General features: G+C 38.0%; 1 protein-coding gene across 5 annotated transcripts in view; it reads right to left on the bottom strand.

Moving 5' to 3' along the window:
• Window positions 1–3,026: 3,026 nt before the first annotated feature.
• The window catches only part of atp1b3b (ATPase Na+/K+ transporting subunit beta 3b), a 52,087-nt gene continuing 37,670 nt past the window's right edge, over window positions 3,027–17,443 (bottom strand). Inside the window, exons 6-8 of one of the 5 annotated variants that reach the window (XM_078167462.1) lie at window positions 11,094–11,180; window positions 8,095–8,223; window positions 3,027–4,635 (exon numbers count right to left, since the gene is read on the bottom strand). In XM_078167462.1, the coding sequence (XP_078023588.1) occupies window positions 4,468–4,635; window positions 8,095–8,223; window positions 11,094–11,180 (384 nt within the window). In that variant the 3' untranslated portion in view covers window positions 3,027–4,467. Of the gene's footprint in view, window positions 10,971–11,093; window positions 11,181–17,443 lie in introns of all 5 variants that reach the window. The other 4 variants (XM_078167463.1, XM_078167464.1, XM_033641338.2 and 1 more) reach the window with 4 other exon arrangements.

The following is a 17,443-nucleotide window of genomic DNA, read 5'->3' as shown; positions in this document are numbered from 1 at the left end:
TTTGTCAAAATTCACTGAATGAGCCCTTAAAGTATGGGTTTTAATTGTTTTATTTATTTTGCTGTTCACCTTGTTATTGCCATTACTGCCTTCTATTCCAATTTATTAATTCTGAAAAAATCCTCTGGGTCTACTTCTCATTTTTATTTCTTTATTCCTTCTTTTACATTTTCCCCCCTTTCTTTGTTGTTATCAGCCCCCCTGTTTTTTTCTCTCTCCCTCCCGCTCACACATATACACCTCATGAACTGTTCCTCCCATAAACCCAGACACACTGGGTCCATCATTATTTGTATTACTATTTTCCACCATTTTTTTTTTTTTTTTTATTATACTTTTATTAATCCATTTATTTACCCATCCACTGATTTATCGGACACTCACCTCACTACATACCCTCACTTGCCATGGACCCAGGTAAACACAAAAAATGTAGAAAGGACAGATGTGGTTCCTGGGCCCTTGCGCTGGAAGCTGCTCCGCTGGGATTCGAACCCGGGCCCCCTGGGTGAGGTGCTGGGTCTTGCCAACTGAGCTAAACATATCTGACAGCTTGGTTGGCACATCACAGAGTTGATCCTGGCTCCTATATTGCCCCAACATAAAGGAGCGACTGCTCCTGGCGGGGATCGAACCCGGCTCCCCCGCGTGACAGGCGCTTGCCCTCTCCACCACACTATCCACACAGTTCATTTCATCCACTTCTTCACTTCACTTTTTATTACAGTCTGGGCAACCCAGTCGGTAGGCCAGTGCTTTATAGGTCTACATTTGACCCCTGAACCCCAACCCTAACCCAATCCTAACCCTAACCCAATCCTAACCCTAACCCTGACCCTCTAACCCTCTAACCCTCTAACCCCTAACCCACTAAAAAGTTTAAAAAAGACTACAAAAAAGTTGATAAAAAAGACTAAAAAAAGTTGATGAAAAGTTTAAAAAGACTAAACAAAAGTTGATAAATACTAAAAAGCTAAAAAAAAATTCATTGGACTAAAAACATTATTTCATGGAGTCTAAGTTCAGAAGGTGGTACAAGGACAAGTAGGAAAGACAAGGGAAGGAGATAGTAAGAAAGAGGAAAAGAAGACAAGGAACACAAGTAGAGCAAGAAAATACACAAAGAGTGAAGAGTAAGAAGTCAAGAAAAGACTAGAGAAACACAAATCAAGATGAAAACAGAGCAAGAAGAAACACAAGGACTGAATAGAAGAAAATTAAGAGAAGTCAAGAAAAGACAAGAACAGAAACACAAAGAAGATGAAAACAGACTAAAGAAAAAAACACAAAGACTGAATCCAAGTATAAAGAAAATGAATAAAAGTCAAGAAAGACAAATAGAGTAAGCACAAGAAGAGTGAAAGACAGGGGGGAAGAACAAACAGTGTACCGGACCTGATGAAGACACAATAAAAGGTCGAAACGTTGTCAACGGTACACTTAATACTTGATATAACAAAGGCTGCACAGAGAAGACAAACAGATCACAGATGGAAGACAAATAGATAGCAGAATAGGAAAAACAGGGGGACAAACACTAAATAGAGAAAGAAGAGTCACATAAAGTACAAATAATGAAGGATGGACAGAAACACAAAGACATAGAGGTCAAGGAAGACAAACACAGCAAACACAAAGTAAACAACAAAGAGATAGATAACGAGAAGGACGAACAGGGAGAAGAAGACAGTAGGAAGGAAGAACAGAAGACTAGAGGCACAAAGAAAGCAAGTACAAGCACAAAGAAGGAAAGAAGGCAAGGGGGTCCGGTCTAGCGGGGAGTCCTACGGGGTGATGGACAGTGCACCAGTCCTGTCTCCCTAGTTCGGGGGACAGGACTTTCAGTTCCCTAATCCTAACCCTAACCCTAACCCAAGGGAGAATAAAGTACAAAAATACAAAAATTAAGCCTAAAAAAAAGTGAAAAAAAGTAAACCTAAAAAAAGTGACAAATTAAGACTAAACAAAGTGACAAATAAGACTAAACAAAGTGACAAATTAAAACTAAACAAAGTGACAAATTAAAACTAAATAAACGGGAAGAGTGTGAGAAGAGGCCAAATTAGGCCCTCCCCATTATTAACAGTCGGCTCGCCTGATGAAGGTCAAACTCGACCGAAATATTGCGCAAAGGCCGACTTTATTAAGGCTACAAGCCTAATTTTTTGAAAACCCACCACCTTAGGGTGGTGGTACCAGGGGGTCAGCATGGAAGGGAATGTCCTGGAAGTGATGGACCGTGCACCATCCTCTCTCCAGTTGGAGAGGGGATTTCTGTCCCCCACTCCTAACCGTGCACCATGCTCTCTCCAGTTGGAGAGGGGATTTCTATCCCCCACTCCTAACCCAAAATGAGGATAGCCCGCAGACCATCAGTGGTATTTATCCCCTTAACCTCTACCACCTGTACTGTATCTGGACAGCTGAAAGATACACATGGATCCAAAAATCCCAGTCTTACTGCAAATTTCATTGTTGGCCTGGTAACCACAGCTAAGAATAGGGGTCTGGTCTGCAACTGAGCAGCACTGTGACAGTCATCTTCACAGAGTTCAAGCCTGGCAAGAATTGGACTCAAACCATGTTCACATATTCACATTGGATCCATCAAAGACTCTTGGAAATGAACTCATATCATTGAGAGTGCAGGAACACAGACAGTATGCCACCAACACAGAGTCAGGAGACCCCAAGAGAGGGACACTAACCCTTCTCCTTTACAAGTGTAGTGGGTGGGTGCAACCTGGGCTCAAAGCTTTTGTTTTGTATAAAGGTCTGCAGATCCTGAAGCTTCTCAGAGGACACTTGGGTCTTCTCTTCATGTTGCATGTATTAAAGAGACTTAATTCCTCACACCAAGTCTGTCACTTCTTCAGAGAGGAGAATTTCCCTCACAATATATACATACATACATACATACATACACACACACATATATATATATATATATATATATATATGTGTGTGTGTATATGACACAATGTGATAGAGGTCAAATACAAAGTGCACATGAAAACATAGTCTGATGGAGTCAATGAGAATCACTGTTTTAATGATGAGATCTTACTCTGTATCTTTGTGTTTTAATTGCAGCAGTGTAAATACATCACCAGTTTCTGATGACAAAATAGAAACAATGAACCATCATTCAGTCTCTTTCATTCAAGATAGACACGATCACATGATCTCAACACTGAGATATTGTTTACTGCAAATGATTGGATTTCTATTGATGATGTTATCATGGTCAATACTCACACAACAGTAATCATTAGAATCACACTCAAATTCACATACAATAAAAACTGTACAACAGCAGGTTGAAAACACACAGACACAACTCATTATATTCATAAAGTATATTTAAAAGTACAGGAGGGGAGGGGGGATGTCCCAGCAGCCAGAGCAGTGTTCTTCATCACAGTGTTGTGTTAATTCACTTTACTGCAGCTTGGTGTCACACAGACAACCCTCTACAGGACCTGTTGTTATCTTCATTATTATCAGTTACAGATTAACACTTTTCCTACATTAACAACTTCAACCCTGAAGCTTCACTTTAAATCACGGAATAAACGTCCCGACATTTCTGAATTTACGTTAAAATTTTCTGTAAAAACTTTGTACTGACACTGAAATCTTTGTGTGAACTAAAATATTTTAATGTTATTATTAATAAGGTGTATGTATAGATGATCAATGATCACATTACTGTCAAACCATCCTGCTGTTACATCAAAGTTTTGTTTGAAATATTTTCATCTGATAGCAAAAAGCCCAACAAACCCTCCTCAAAGGTCTTCATAGTTTCTGCTCTCTGAGTCCACTTCCTATTGAAAACTTGGAGGCAGTATTATTACTATTATCATTATTATTATTATTGTTGTTGTTGTTATTATAAATATAAATGTATAAATGCCATTACTGTGGCATTAATGATTCACTGTAGAAGAAAAGTCATTGAATCAGACTTCATTTTTCCGTCATGTCTCTGTGGTGAACTCACTTTGTGCCAAGCTGCTGGGCTCTTATTATTGTTTGCATTACATCACTATTTTACATAAATTAAAAAAAATAACACATCATTGTCCAACTGGCTGGACATGCTTCCACCACAGACCTGATCTGCTCCAACTCTCTGAATACATTAGTCACACTATTTTCTGTTTGGATAACTGAGGAGCACATTTGGACCACTGAATCAAACACCCACACCAGGGTTCAGGTTAAGGTCTACATCTGATCCAGATCTGGACCAAACCACAGTCAGGTCTAAAGGGTTCTGGAAGCGTAACCATAATGAGCTGTCAGTGGTCCAGATCTGGTTTCCTCATAGAGTCTGAGCAGGATAGACCACATTCAGATGTCCAGGATAAGATCAGGTCTGGATTTCAAAGTGTCTAAAACTGGACATCGATCTCCAGGTTAAACCCAGTTTGTGGTCTCCATGGCAACTGGTGGATCCAGTTACTCAGACACTTTGACCCGGAAAATGACACGACCCAAAAACTTGTCCCGGTCATCGTTATTACGCAGGTCTGAACCCTCGATTTTACACTCCACGGTCTGCTCAACATTAAAGTCTTCTTTGGATAACAACAACTGCACTGCGACCAGCGGCTGCACGTAGTCAGACTGTAGATAGAGAAAGAGAGAGGTGTGCTTACTATGGAGACAGAGACAGAGAGGGTTAGGGGTGTGGTAACTATGGAGACAGAGACAGAGAGGCTTAGGAGTGTGGTAACTATGGAGACAGAGACAGAGAGGCTTAGGAGTGTGGTAACTATGGAGACAGAGACAGAGAGGCTTAGGAGTGTGGTAACTATGGGGACACAAGCCCATTTTAAACAGGAATTGTGCAAATTTGCAGGAAAGCCCAATCAGTCTTTCTTCAGCACTGGCAGTATAAAAACAAAATCAGGGAGTGCAGCGAAATGTCGCCTACCTACTTTTGTTTATACAGAATGTGCCTTTTTCGGGGCAATGGGGGGCGTGAGCAAGTAACTCAGCATGTGACGTAAACAGTAACGTGGGAGGGAGGCCATGGCTGGTCAGTCCTTCAGCGATTCTCTCACAAGTTGGCCCGTTCCTCACCGTCCCGGTCATCTGACGGTTAATGGCCTCTTTGTTTGCGAGGACAAGGAGGGCGTGCAATTCCTTGTCTCCCCAGTTGCTCATCTTTACAGTGTCTGTCAGCTTTGCGTTTCCCTCTTGCTACTAGCTGCTCGCTAATTCCTGCTATCAGCTGTTTCCTGTTTATCCACCACCAGTGGGTGGCATGTGCAGCGTCATCAACAGCTCCTCCCACAATTCTTCAACATCCCCTCCCGTGGCGGAAAACCACCTCGTTCTTTTTAAACCAAAAACATTCTGCCAATATGTCTACCCTACAAGGCTGATAGTTGGGCACCTCGGATCAACTCGCCAATCCTGCTCTGTCTATCTAAACGGTCACAGCTTGCCGGCAAAACGGCCCAACATTCACCCAAAATCTGGCAGTGTAAAAGCGGCTAGACACAAAAGGTTAAGCCTCAGTTATACCTTCGCCTGGCTCCATTCGCAGATTGCGGTCAAAAAGTCCCTCCTGTCGTCTATTCCTAATCACTATTCCTTGATCTCGGTGAGAAACGTCATGAGGTCAAGGAAAGATGAGTAGGAGAATTCATAAGGACTTAGGAAAAGAGAACCGCAGAGCTGAGAAAATCCAACCGCACTTACGCTGGGCTACGTCATCATGCAACGGCGGACGTCGGTGACGTAGTTCGACCGTGGTGAAACTACACTTTAGTTTAGATGGACTACAAAAAGCGCATCTCAGATACTCCGCCCCGTGCCTGCTTACCATGTTGCTTCATGCAGGCTATATAAACATGGACAGCACAGTGAAAAATATGACTTAATTACCAACGTCTGAATTGAATTAAAAAAGATAGATAGGCAGTCACAAAACTGAAACGCTGAAAATGGTTGCTCACATTCACCCTCCTGAAACATTGTGATTATTTATGACAAATGTTCAAGTGTATGCAAGAGAGGCAAATATGTTAGGCTTACAAATCTACTACTGTACATATCATTCTTACGTTGCAAACATGTTGAATTAAAAACATCATCTAAAAAACATTTCATATCCCTTTTTCTTGAAACACAAACTTCTGTGTTAACATGCCAATCAATCATCATCTGTCATTTGCTTAAAATAGTTTAAAAACGACCACAAAACTCAGTAAACACCTTGAAATGTTGACATGATTGTGCCTTGTAGTTATTTTTTATTCTATTTTATTTTTTTAATTGTGTTCATTGGTTTTTCCATTATATTAGTGACAATAACAACACAGAAAAAGGAAACAGAACAAATAACAAGAGCATACATAGGGATGAAGGTGCACCTGTGCAATTAACAGTATATCTTCTGCCTAAATGGACAGGTTTTCTGTGTTTGCTGATGTTCGTATGCAAGAAATGAGTAAACTATTCAATTCACAGAGAGAGCAGAAAGGGAAAGGGGGGGCAGGGTAGAGATGTGGGAGGCTTTATTCTAAAGTGTTTGGGTGAAATTCATTTGTGTAATAGTCTAAAAAGGGCTGCCTCCCGCTGAAGAGCTGCTCCAGCCACACACGTGCCCGTATGAGTGCAGAGATGTCAGCATCTGTGACTGAAGAAAAATTAATTCATGATATTGTTAAAAGCTGGCGATTCAACAACGCTCAAATACTGACATGATTAATACACACTGAGCATATCTGACACCACAATATTAACTTGAATTGGGTAATGTTACAACAATAGCGTGACGTTTATAGTTCGCATGGGTTTAACATATTGTTGAGAGTTTGGAACATATCACGTTATGCATATTATCAAGTTATGGCATGAGATGGACAAAGCTTCATGTAACGGTGACTTACATGGTGATCTCCGTGACTTTTCAGTCATGTTGAGAGCCAGTTGTTCTTTTTCTTTACCTTTCGTCGCTTCTTTCGTTCTTCCTCTACTCCTACTTCTTCGGGTTTGTTTGTTTGTCTCCGTGAACGGTCAGTCGCTTTAAATATTGCTCCCGCAAAGCATTGTGGGATTAAATTATCTCCTTTCCTATCGCTTAGGAAGGTCCGATGTATTCTATGCTAAAGGAGATCTGAAAGGAAGCATTGAACCTCCTTTCCTTAGTGTTTAGAGAATTCGAACAGCTCTTATCATGGCGGCCACTAAAATACTTCCGGGTCATTTCACTCAGCTAGGAACCTTCCTAAGCAAAAAGACTTCTGACCGCAGCCAATGTAAAGAGCAATGATAGCAGCATGAAAAGTATGGATTGCAGAGAATGAGCAATTGTTATGTTTATGGCTTTTGACCAGACAAAAGCATTGCAAAAGAAGATGGTCTGTCCACCCATTACATGTAGCGGGATATCTGACTGGGGAACACAGCCAGCTTGTGAAGCCAATGCAGGCTGTAGATGAAGAGATGCACTTGAGCTAAATTTCCCTCAGATTCATCCATTTTGAACTGAACAACATTTGCACGGCTTGTAAAAAGTTTCAAAATCCTGGACGTGCACGACCTCGCGAAGCGCCAGCTTGCATGGCTGTCACCACCATTGGTGGCGCGTGAACCTCACGCACCATGTCACTATCATGTGAAACAGCGGAACCACAGCTTTCTGACAAGGCCACTTGTCGGTGGTCCAATGTTTTCATGATATAAAAAAATGATAAAGTTATACTAAAATTATGTATAATAGAGCTTTCATATAGCTTTGCACACATTACTCTTGGATGGATTACTCACAAATGCAGGCTTGCACAGAAATGCCACGCATATCACATAAAAGCGCAGGACCACACACATCATTGTACTGTCATCCCATCACGCTATAAATACAGATCAATTGTCTACAAAATTTCTTTACAATCCATTATACAGATCTTGTTATCAGTCACTTCATATAGTGAGTAATAATATTATTACTATTTTTCTATGATCTTAGATGTAAATATTGCATGTTTCTTTCAGATAAAACACATTTTTGACTTGTGAATGAGTCAATGGAATTTCTTGCAATAATGAAAGAATACTGGCAATCATGTCCACCTGGCACAAACCACATGTTTTGGACAGCTGTGAAGTGACAGAATATCCCAGCATCATGGTTCTTATATTGCCAGATTCCAGAGAGTCTCCCCTCTTCATATATGGCAGAATATGTCTTCTTCCAACTTGCTGTGGTGAGATACATGTAAAAATTTAAGAATTTAGTCACACGGATTTGTTTTTTTCATTGATATAAAACTTAATATAAAATAAAGGCACATAGAAGGACATGAAATGATGGCAAATCTGGTTAGCCCAGATTGTCCTGAAAAAAACAAGATATAGCATGTGTATGTAGCCTGTCTGTCTGTCTGTCTGTCTCTGTCTTTGTCTGTGTCTGTGTCTGTCTCTGTCTGTCTGTCTGTCTGTCTCTGTCTGTCTTTGTCTGTCTGTCTGTCTGTCTGTCTCTGTTTGTCACTGTCTGTCTGTCTCTGTCTGTCTTTGTCTGTCTGTCTGCCTGTCTCTGTCTGTCTGTCTGTCTGTCTTTGTCTGTCTGTCTGTCTGTCTGTCTGTCTGTCTGTCTTTCCGTCTCTGCCTGTCTCTGCCTGTTTGTCTGTCTGTCTGTCTCTGCCTGTCTCTGTCTGTCTGTCTCTGCCTGTCTCTGTCTGTCTGCCTGTCTGCCTGTCTGTCTGCCTGTCTCTGCCTTTGTCTGTCTGTCTGTCTGTCTCTGTCTTTCTTTCTGTGTGTCTCTGTCTGTCTGTGTCTGTCTCTCTCTCTGTCTGTCTGTTTGTCTCTGCCTGTCTCTGTCTGTCTGCCTGCCTGTCTGTCTGTCTGTCTGCCTGCCTGCCTGTCTCTGCTTGTCTCTGTCTTTGTCTGTCTGTCTGTCTGTCTGTCTGTGTGTCTCTGTCGGTCTTTGTCTTTGTTTGTTAGTCTGTCTGTGTGTCTCTGTCTGTCTCTGTCTTTGTCTGTCTGTCTCTGTCTTTGTCTGGGTTAGGGTTAGGGTTAACCCTGGTGGTTCAGCAGCAGGGGAGAGGGTCGGTGTTGGGACAGCTGCATGTGTGTCACTGGGCGATTAAACATTGCATCTCTTTTCCTGAAGTTGCTCTCTCATCTCCTGTAGCTCTCGGCTGAAGCTGATGTCTTTGTCGGCAGCATCCTCCTTTACTTTCAGTGCCTCGGCTCATAGGGTGGTGTTCTCCTCCTCCAACTCACGCATAATCTCTCAGGACAGATTCTGCAATTTACATTGTAGAATCTGTTGGCAGCCCTGTGTGAAAGACGACTACGGGGGGGGGCTTTGAGTTTGAACGATGCTGCACTTTAGCCAATCACAATGGAAGGGGCGGGGCCGAGACGTGCAGGTGTCCCCAGGAAATGTGCACCGACAGAAACGGCAAGCTCCACGTCAATGGCGACCACTCCACCCAAATCACCGTCTCATCAACGTGAAAAAAAATATTTTTTCCAGCAGATGTCTTAGTTACAACATGATTGAGCTAACTGGAGTAGTTTCATGTCGTATCCGACAACAGGAGGCTTTTAACAGATGACGTCCTGATGTTAGCTTTGCTGCTGTTAGCTGTCCCTGTCAGCTGCAGCCACTGATGCTTTCTATACATTGTGATTTCCCAAAACTGAATAAATACCACACATAGCAACACAAAACTGCTTTGCTAGCTCAATCATGTTGTAACTAAGATATCTGCTGGAAAAAATATTTTTTTCACAGACCATTTATTGAATTACTGAGCTGCTACAGATACCGCTAACGGGGCTAACAGCTAACGGTTAGCCCAGCTAATCTACGATAACCATATTAAATACAAAACGTGCACACAGAAATAGTAATGTTTGTTCAATCATTGTGTTTATAGACTTTACAAACATCAGATTAGTCCACATGGTGATATACTGACTTGAAAAATGTGATATATATATATATATATATATATATATATATATATATATATATATATATATATCACGCTTGTCTGTCCTATCAATTAAAGGCTAAAATGCCCAAAAACATATCTTTAAAAAAAAAAAAAAAAAAAAAAAAAGATGGCATCATTTTTCTTTTATTTCTTATGGATTTTGCACCAGAACAGCCTAATCACACAAAGTCCAAAATCGCGATGAGTGGTGACAAGTCATGTCATGCCATTTTTCGAGGGGAAAAGTTAAAGGATTACTCGTGATCTTAAGTGGAGCTGTGAGTGGAGATTTCTTTTATAAAAGGTAAGAGTCTCACTCCTACCACTATTTTTGGCTGAGATATACCGTCTAGAAAGTGGGATCATAACTTTCGCGTTTCATATGGCTTTATTTGGTGATATTTTATGGTGTTTCTGTGTCATAAACAACATCAGCTATCATAATCACACCTGATTTCAATAAGGTACAATGTTTGAAGCTGGCTGAGTGTTGTTTGATCACTGATAGTACTGTTTTGAAGCAGAGTGACCGGCTTGTCATTTGGAGCTCCATCTGGATCTTTTCATGGAAAAAACACTGTAGAATGGTCATAGGCTACTTGCCTACAGCCCCACAGTGTCATTTACCGGCTCAGATGAAGTCACAGACAGTTATTCATCCTGAAACACATTCTTTATTTTATTTTAGGCAAAATCTTCAGTTTTTTACTGACTTCAGAGGCCCATTACTCTGTCTCTGTATCACCTACAGTGTTTCTGACCTCATGCATGCATGTAGTCAGAGTGGTTCAGAATCTACAGTCATTTTAATTTGGGTGTGTCATTTTAGGCGTTTTTGCTACAAAATAAACTGAAACTGAAACTCAGCTGATATGGCTGATCCTGATCCTGATCCTGGTTCTGATTCTGATTCTGATCCTGATCTTGACTTTTATTCGGATCCTGATCCTCATCCTGGTCCTGGTTATGGTTCTGATCTTGACTTTTATTCTGATCCTGATCCTAATGAACACATACAGTTGATTCTGGTAAAATATCTGGTTATTGAGGGGATTTTTTGTTATTACAGTTTCTTTTAAACCAATTAAATGAATAAATAAATTATTAAGAAGAGAGTTGACTCACATGAGCTTTCCTGCCATAGTACGGGAAGAACATTTTATCCAGACGACCTTCTGAGGGGAAGTACTGCATCTCTAACAGACTGTCTCTCTGCCACACAGAAAAATATGTTCATATAAATATGATGAAGAAAAAATATGTTGATATGAATATGGAAAGAAAAATACAATCCCTGACAAAACTCTTCTCGCTTATCCTAGTTGTAGGAACAACAAATAATAACCTGACTTGTAGTTGATCAACTGGGATCAGAAATAGCTTATATGAAAGGCAAAGGCCTTTAGATTATGCTTATTATACCAAAATAAAGTTGTGTATCATTCATTGAGTTTTATCATTTAATTAGGACAGAAAGGTCAGATCTTGCTTGGACAAAAGTCTTGTCGTGTCTTTAAACAATTCAACCAATCACAGATTAGAGCTCCACCTGTGACAAATACTGTAATTAACACATTCCCAGGTGTGTATATAAAGAACCCCAGCACACCAGACCTTCATGTGAAGTGCAACCTGACCGCTGATAACATGCCAAAGATTCAACCACAGACCAAAGTGCTGATCATCAAGAGCCTGAAGACCAAGTCTGCTGCTGAGGTGGCAGACATCTTCAGTGTATCCAAACATCAAGTGGAGAGGATAAAAAAAAGATTTGAAGAAACTGGTGATGTTCATGACAAGCCCAGGTCAGGCAGACCCCGTAACACAACTGTTAGAGAGGACCGTTTGTTGCTTCAGCAGTCCAGGGCCAGCCCTTTTTCAACTGCAGCAGAGCTACATCAGAACTGGTCACCAGAAACCCCTGTATCTACCAGAACAGTTTGTCGAATTCTCTCACGCAATGGTCTCCATGGCCGAATTACTGCTCACAAACCAGCATTAAACAGAAGACAACAAAAGAATCGTGTTGCACTTGCCAAGGCCCACAGCTTGCGGAAAGGATGGACAGTGGAAAAGTGGCAGAAGCTTGATTTTTCTGATGAATCATCCATTGAACTGCATCCCAATCGCCGCAAATACTGCAGAAGACCTGTTGGAACCCACATGGACCCAAGATTCACCCAGAAAACAGTCAAGTTTGTTGGAGGAATAATCATGGTTTGGGGTTACATCCAGTATGGGGGTGTGCGAGAGACCTGCAGAGTGGATGGCAACATCAACAGCCTGAAGTATCAAGAGGTTCTCGCTGCCCATTACATTCCAAACCACAAGAGAGGGCAAATTCTTCAGCAGGATGGTGCTCCTTCTCATACTTCAGCCTCCACATCAAAGTTCCTGAAAGTGAAGAAGGTCAAGGTGCTCCAGGATTGGCCAGCCCAATCACCAGACATGAACATTATTGAGCATGTCTGGGGTAAGATGAAGGAGGAGGCTTGGAAGATGAAACCAAAGAATCTTGATGAACTCTGGGAGTCCTGCAAGACTGCTTTCTTTGCCATTCCAGATGACTTCATCAATACGTTATTTGAGTCATTGCCGAGACGTATGGATGCAGTCCTCCAAGCTCATGGGAGTCATACACGATATTAATTCTTTTTCCCAAGGCACCATGACTTTATGTTCTGATGTTATTGGAGCATGTTTGTGTATTCAAAATAAAGTATCATTTCTACAGTACATTATTTTTGTATGCGACAAGACTTTTCTCCAAGCAAGATCTGACCTTTCTGTCCTAATTAAATGATAAAATTCAGTGAATGATGCACAACTTTATTTTGGTATAATAAGCATAATCTAGAGACCTCTGCCTTTCATATAAGCCATTTCTGATTCCAATTGATCAACTACAAGTCAAGTTATTATTTGTTGTTCCTACAACTTGGATAAGCGACAAGACTTTTGTCAGGGACTGTATGTTGAAATGAATATGAAGCGAAAAAACAGATTTATTTGAATACAAACAGAAAATGTAGATTCATATGAATATGAAGAGAAAAAATAGATTTATATGAATATGAAGAGAAAAATTGATTTATATGACTATGAAGAGAAAACAGAGTTATATGAATATGAAGAGAAAACATAGATTTATATGAATATAAAGAAAAAAATAGATTTATATGACTATGAAGAGAAAATATAGATTCATATGAATATGAAAAGAAAATATAGATTCATATGAATATGAAGAGAAAAAATAGATTCATATGAATATGAAGAGAAAAAACAGATTTATATGAATATGTAGAAAAAAATAGATTCATATGAATATGAAGACAAAATATAGATTTCTATGAATATGAAGAGAAAAAATAGATTTATATAAATACGAAGAGAAAAACAGATTCATATGAATATTAAGACAAAATATAGATTCATATGAATATGAAAAGAAAATATATTCATATGAATATAAATAGAAAAAATTGATTTATATGAATATGTAGAAAAAAAAGATTCATATGAATATGAAGAGAAAAAACTGATTCATATAAATATGTAGAGAAAAAATAGATTCATATGAATATTAAGAGAAAAAACTGATTCATATGAATATGAAGAGAAAATATAGATTTCTATGAATATGAAGAGAAAAACTGATTCATATAAATATGTAGAGAAAAAATAGATTCATATGAATATTAAGAGAAAAAATTGATTCATATGAATATGAAGAGAAAAAAATGATTTATATGAATATGAATAAAAAATACAGTACAGGCCAAAAGCTTGGACACACCTTCTCATTCAATGCGTTTTCTTTATTTTCATGACTATTTACATTGTAGATTCTCACTGAAGGCATCAAAACTATGAATGAACACATGTGGAGTTATGTACTTAACAAAAAAAGGTGAAATAACTGAAAACATGTTTTATATTCTAGTTTCTTCAAAATAGCCACCCTTTGCTCTGATTACTGCTTTGCACACTCTTGGCATTCTCTCCATGAGCTTCAAGAGGTAGTCACCTGAAATGGTTTCCACTTCACAGGTGTGCCTTATCAGGGTTAATTAGTGGAATTTCTTGCTTTATCAGTGGGGTTGGGACCATCAGTTGTGTTGTGCAGAAGTCAGGTTAATACACAGCCGACAGCCCTATTGGACAACTGTTAAAATTCATATTATGGCAAGAACCAATCAGCTAACTAAAGAAAAATGAGTGGCTATCATTACTTTAAGAAATGAAGGTCAGTCAGTCCGGAAAATTGCAAAAACTTTAAATGTGTCCCCAAGTGGAGTCGCAAAAACCATCAAGCGCTACAACCAAACTGGCACACATGAGGACCGACCCAGGAAAGGAAGACCAAGAGTCACCTCTGCTTCTGAGGATAAGTTCATCCGAGTCACCAGCCTCAGAAATGGCAAGTTAACAGCAGCTCAGATCAGAGACCAGATGAATGCCACACAGAGTTCTAGCAGCAGACCCATCTCTAGAACAACTGTTAAGAGGAGACTGCGCCAATCAGGCCTTCATGGTCAAATAGCTGCTAGGAAACCACTGCTAAGGAGAGGCAACAAGCAGAAGAGATTTGTTTGGGCCAAGAAACACAAGGAATGGACATTAGACCAGTGGAAATCTGTGCTTTGGTCTGATGAGTCCAAATTTGAGATCTTTGGTTCCAACCGCCGTGTCTTTGTGAGACGCAGAAAAGGTGAACAGATGGATTCCACATGCCTGGTTCCCACTGTGAAGCATGGAGGAGGAGGTGTGATGGTGTGGGGGTGTTTTGCTGGTGACACTGTTGGGGATTTATTCAAAATTGAAGGCACACTGAACCAGCATGGCTACCACAGCATCCTGCAGCGACATGCCATCCCATCCGGTTTGCGTTTAGTTGGACGATCATTTATTTTTCAACAGGACAATGACCCCAAACACACCTCCAGGCTGTGTAAGGGCTATTTGACCAAGAAGGAGAGTGATGGAGTGCTGTGGCAGATGACCTGGCCTCCACAGTCACTGGACCTGAACACAATCGAGATGGTTTGGGGTGAGCTGGACCGCAGAGTGAAGGCAAAGGGGCCAACAAGTGCTAAACACCTCTGGGAACTCCTTCAAGACTGTTGGAAAACCATTTCAGGTGACTACCTCTTGAAGCTCATGGAGAGAATGCCAAGAGTGTGCAAAGCAGTAATCAGAGCAAAGGGTGGCTATTTTGAAGAAACTAGAATATAAAACATGTTTTCAGTTATTTCACCTTTTTTTGTTAAGTACATAACTCCACATGTGTTCATTCATAGTTTTGATGCCTTCAGTGAGAATCTACAATGTAAATAGTCATGAAAATAAAGAAAACGCATTGAATGAGAAGGTGTGTCCAAACTTTTGGCCTGTACTGTAGATTCATATGAATATGAAGAGAAAATCTAGATTTATCTGAATATGAAGAGAAAAAATAGATTTATATGAATATGAAGAAAAAAATAGATTCATATGAATATGAAGAGAAAATATAGATTTATATGAATATGAAGAGAAAAATTGATTTATATGAATATGAAGAAAAAATATAGATTTGTATGAATATGAAGAGAAAAAATTGATTTATATGAATATGAAGAGAAAAAAATGATTTATATGAATATGAAGAGAAAAAATTGATTTATATGAATATGAAGAGAAAAAAATGATTTATATGAATATGAAGAGAAAAAATTGATTTATATGAATATGAAGAGAAAAAAATGATTCATGTGAAAATGAAGAGAAAATATAGATTTATATGAATATGAAGAGAAAAAATTGATTTATATGAATATGAAGAAAAAAATAGATTCATATGAATATGTAGAGAAAATCTAGATTTATCTGAATATGAAGAGAAAAAATAGATTTATATGAATATGAAGAGAAAGAATAGATTCATATGAATATGAAGAAAAAATAGATTCATATGAATATGAAGAGAAAATATAGATTTATATGAAAATGAAGAGAAAATATAGATTTATATGAATATGAAGAGAAAAAAATATATTTATAAGAATATGAAGAGAAAAATTGATTTATATGAATATGAAGAAAAAAATAGATTCATATGAAAATGAAGAGAAAATATAGATTTATATGAATATGAAGAGAAAAAAATATATTTATAAGAATATGAAGAGAAAAAATAGATTCATATAAATATGAACAGAAAAAAATGATTTATATGAATATGAAGAGAAAAAAATAGATTTATATGAATATGAAGAGAAAAATTGATTTATATGAATATGAAGAAAAAATATAGATTTGTATGAATATGAAGAGAAAAAATTGATTTATATGAATATGAAGAGAAAAAAATGATTTATATGAATATGAAGAGAAAAAAATAGATTTATATGAATATGAAGAGAAAAATTGATTTATATGAATATGAAGAAAAAATATAGATTTGTATGAATATGAAGAGAAAAAATTGATTTATATGAATATGAAGAGAAAAAAATGATTTATATGAATATGAAGAGAAAAAATTGATTTATATGAATATGAAGAGAAAAAAATGATTCATGTGAAAATGAAGAGAAAATATAGATTTATATGAATATGAAGAGAAAAAATTGATTTATATGAATATGAAGAAAAAAATAGATTCATATGAATATGTAGAGAAAATCTAGATTTATCTGAATATGAAGAGAAAAAATAGATTTATATGAATATGAAGAGAAAGAATAGATTCATATGAATATGAAGAAAAAATAGATTCATATGAATATGAAGAGAAAATATAGATTTATATGAAAATGAAGAGAAAATATAGATTTATATGAATATGAAGAGAAAAAAATATATTTATAAGAATATGAAGAGAAAAATTGATTTATATGAATATGAAGAAAAAAATAGATTCATATGAAAATGAAGAGAAAATATAGATTTATATGAATATGAAGAGAAAAAAATATATTTATAAGAATATGAAGAGAAAAAATAGATTCATATAAATATGAACAGAAAAAAATGATTTATATGAATATGAACAGAAAAAAATGATTTATATGAATATGAAGAGAAAAATTGATTTATATGAATATGAAGAGAAAAAATTGATTTACATGAATATGAAGAGAAAAAAATGATTCATGTGAAATAGATTAGATACTGTACATTTTGGTATAATTTACTGTGAGTTGTTTGTACTGGTACTGTGCACTCTGCTATAATTATTTGCATAACCATTTGTTTTTTCTTAGGATGAATCTGATGATTGTTGCTTGGTCTCTTTACTCATTTATTTGGTAGAGTGTCCACCCACCTTCTCATTCTCCATATACATAGAGGTATACTGGTGGCTTTACAACCTACATTTTCTTTAATTTAGAGTCTAATAGAGTCAAATTATTGATTATCTCTGATCCCCACGGTCAATTTGGTCATTATGACCGTGCAAGCACCACAGCTAATGCTAGGTGGCGCCA

This window comes from Epinephelus lanceolatus, chromosome 4, assembly GCF_041903045.1.
Source record: "Epinephelus lanceolatus isolate andai-2023 chromosome 4, ASM4190304v1, whole genome shotgun sequence".
In the NCBI taxonomy this organism is placed as follows: Eukaryota; Metazoa; Chordata; class Actinopteri; order Perciformes; family Serranidae; genus Epinephelus; species Epinephelus lanceolatus.
This window is presented reverse-complemented; position numbering and strand designations above follow the sequence as displayed.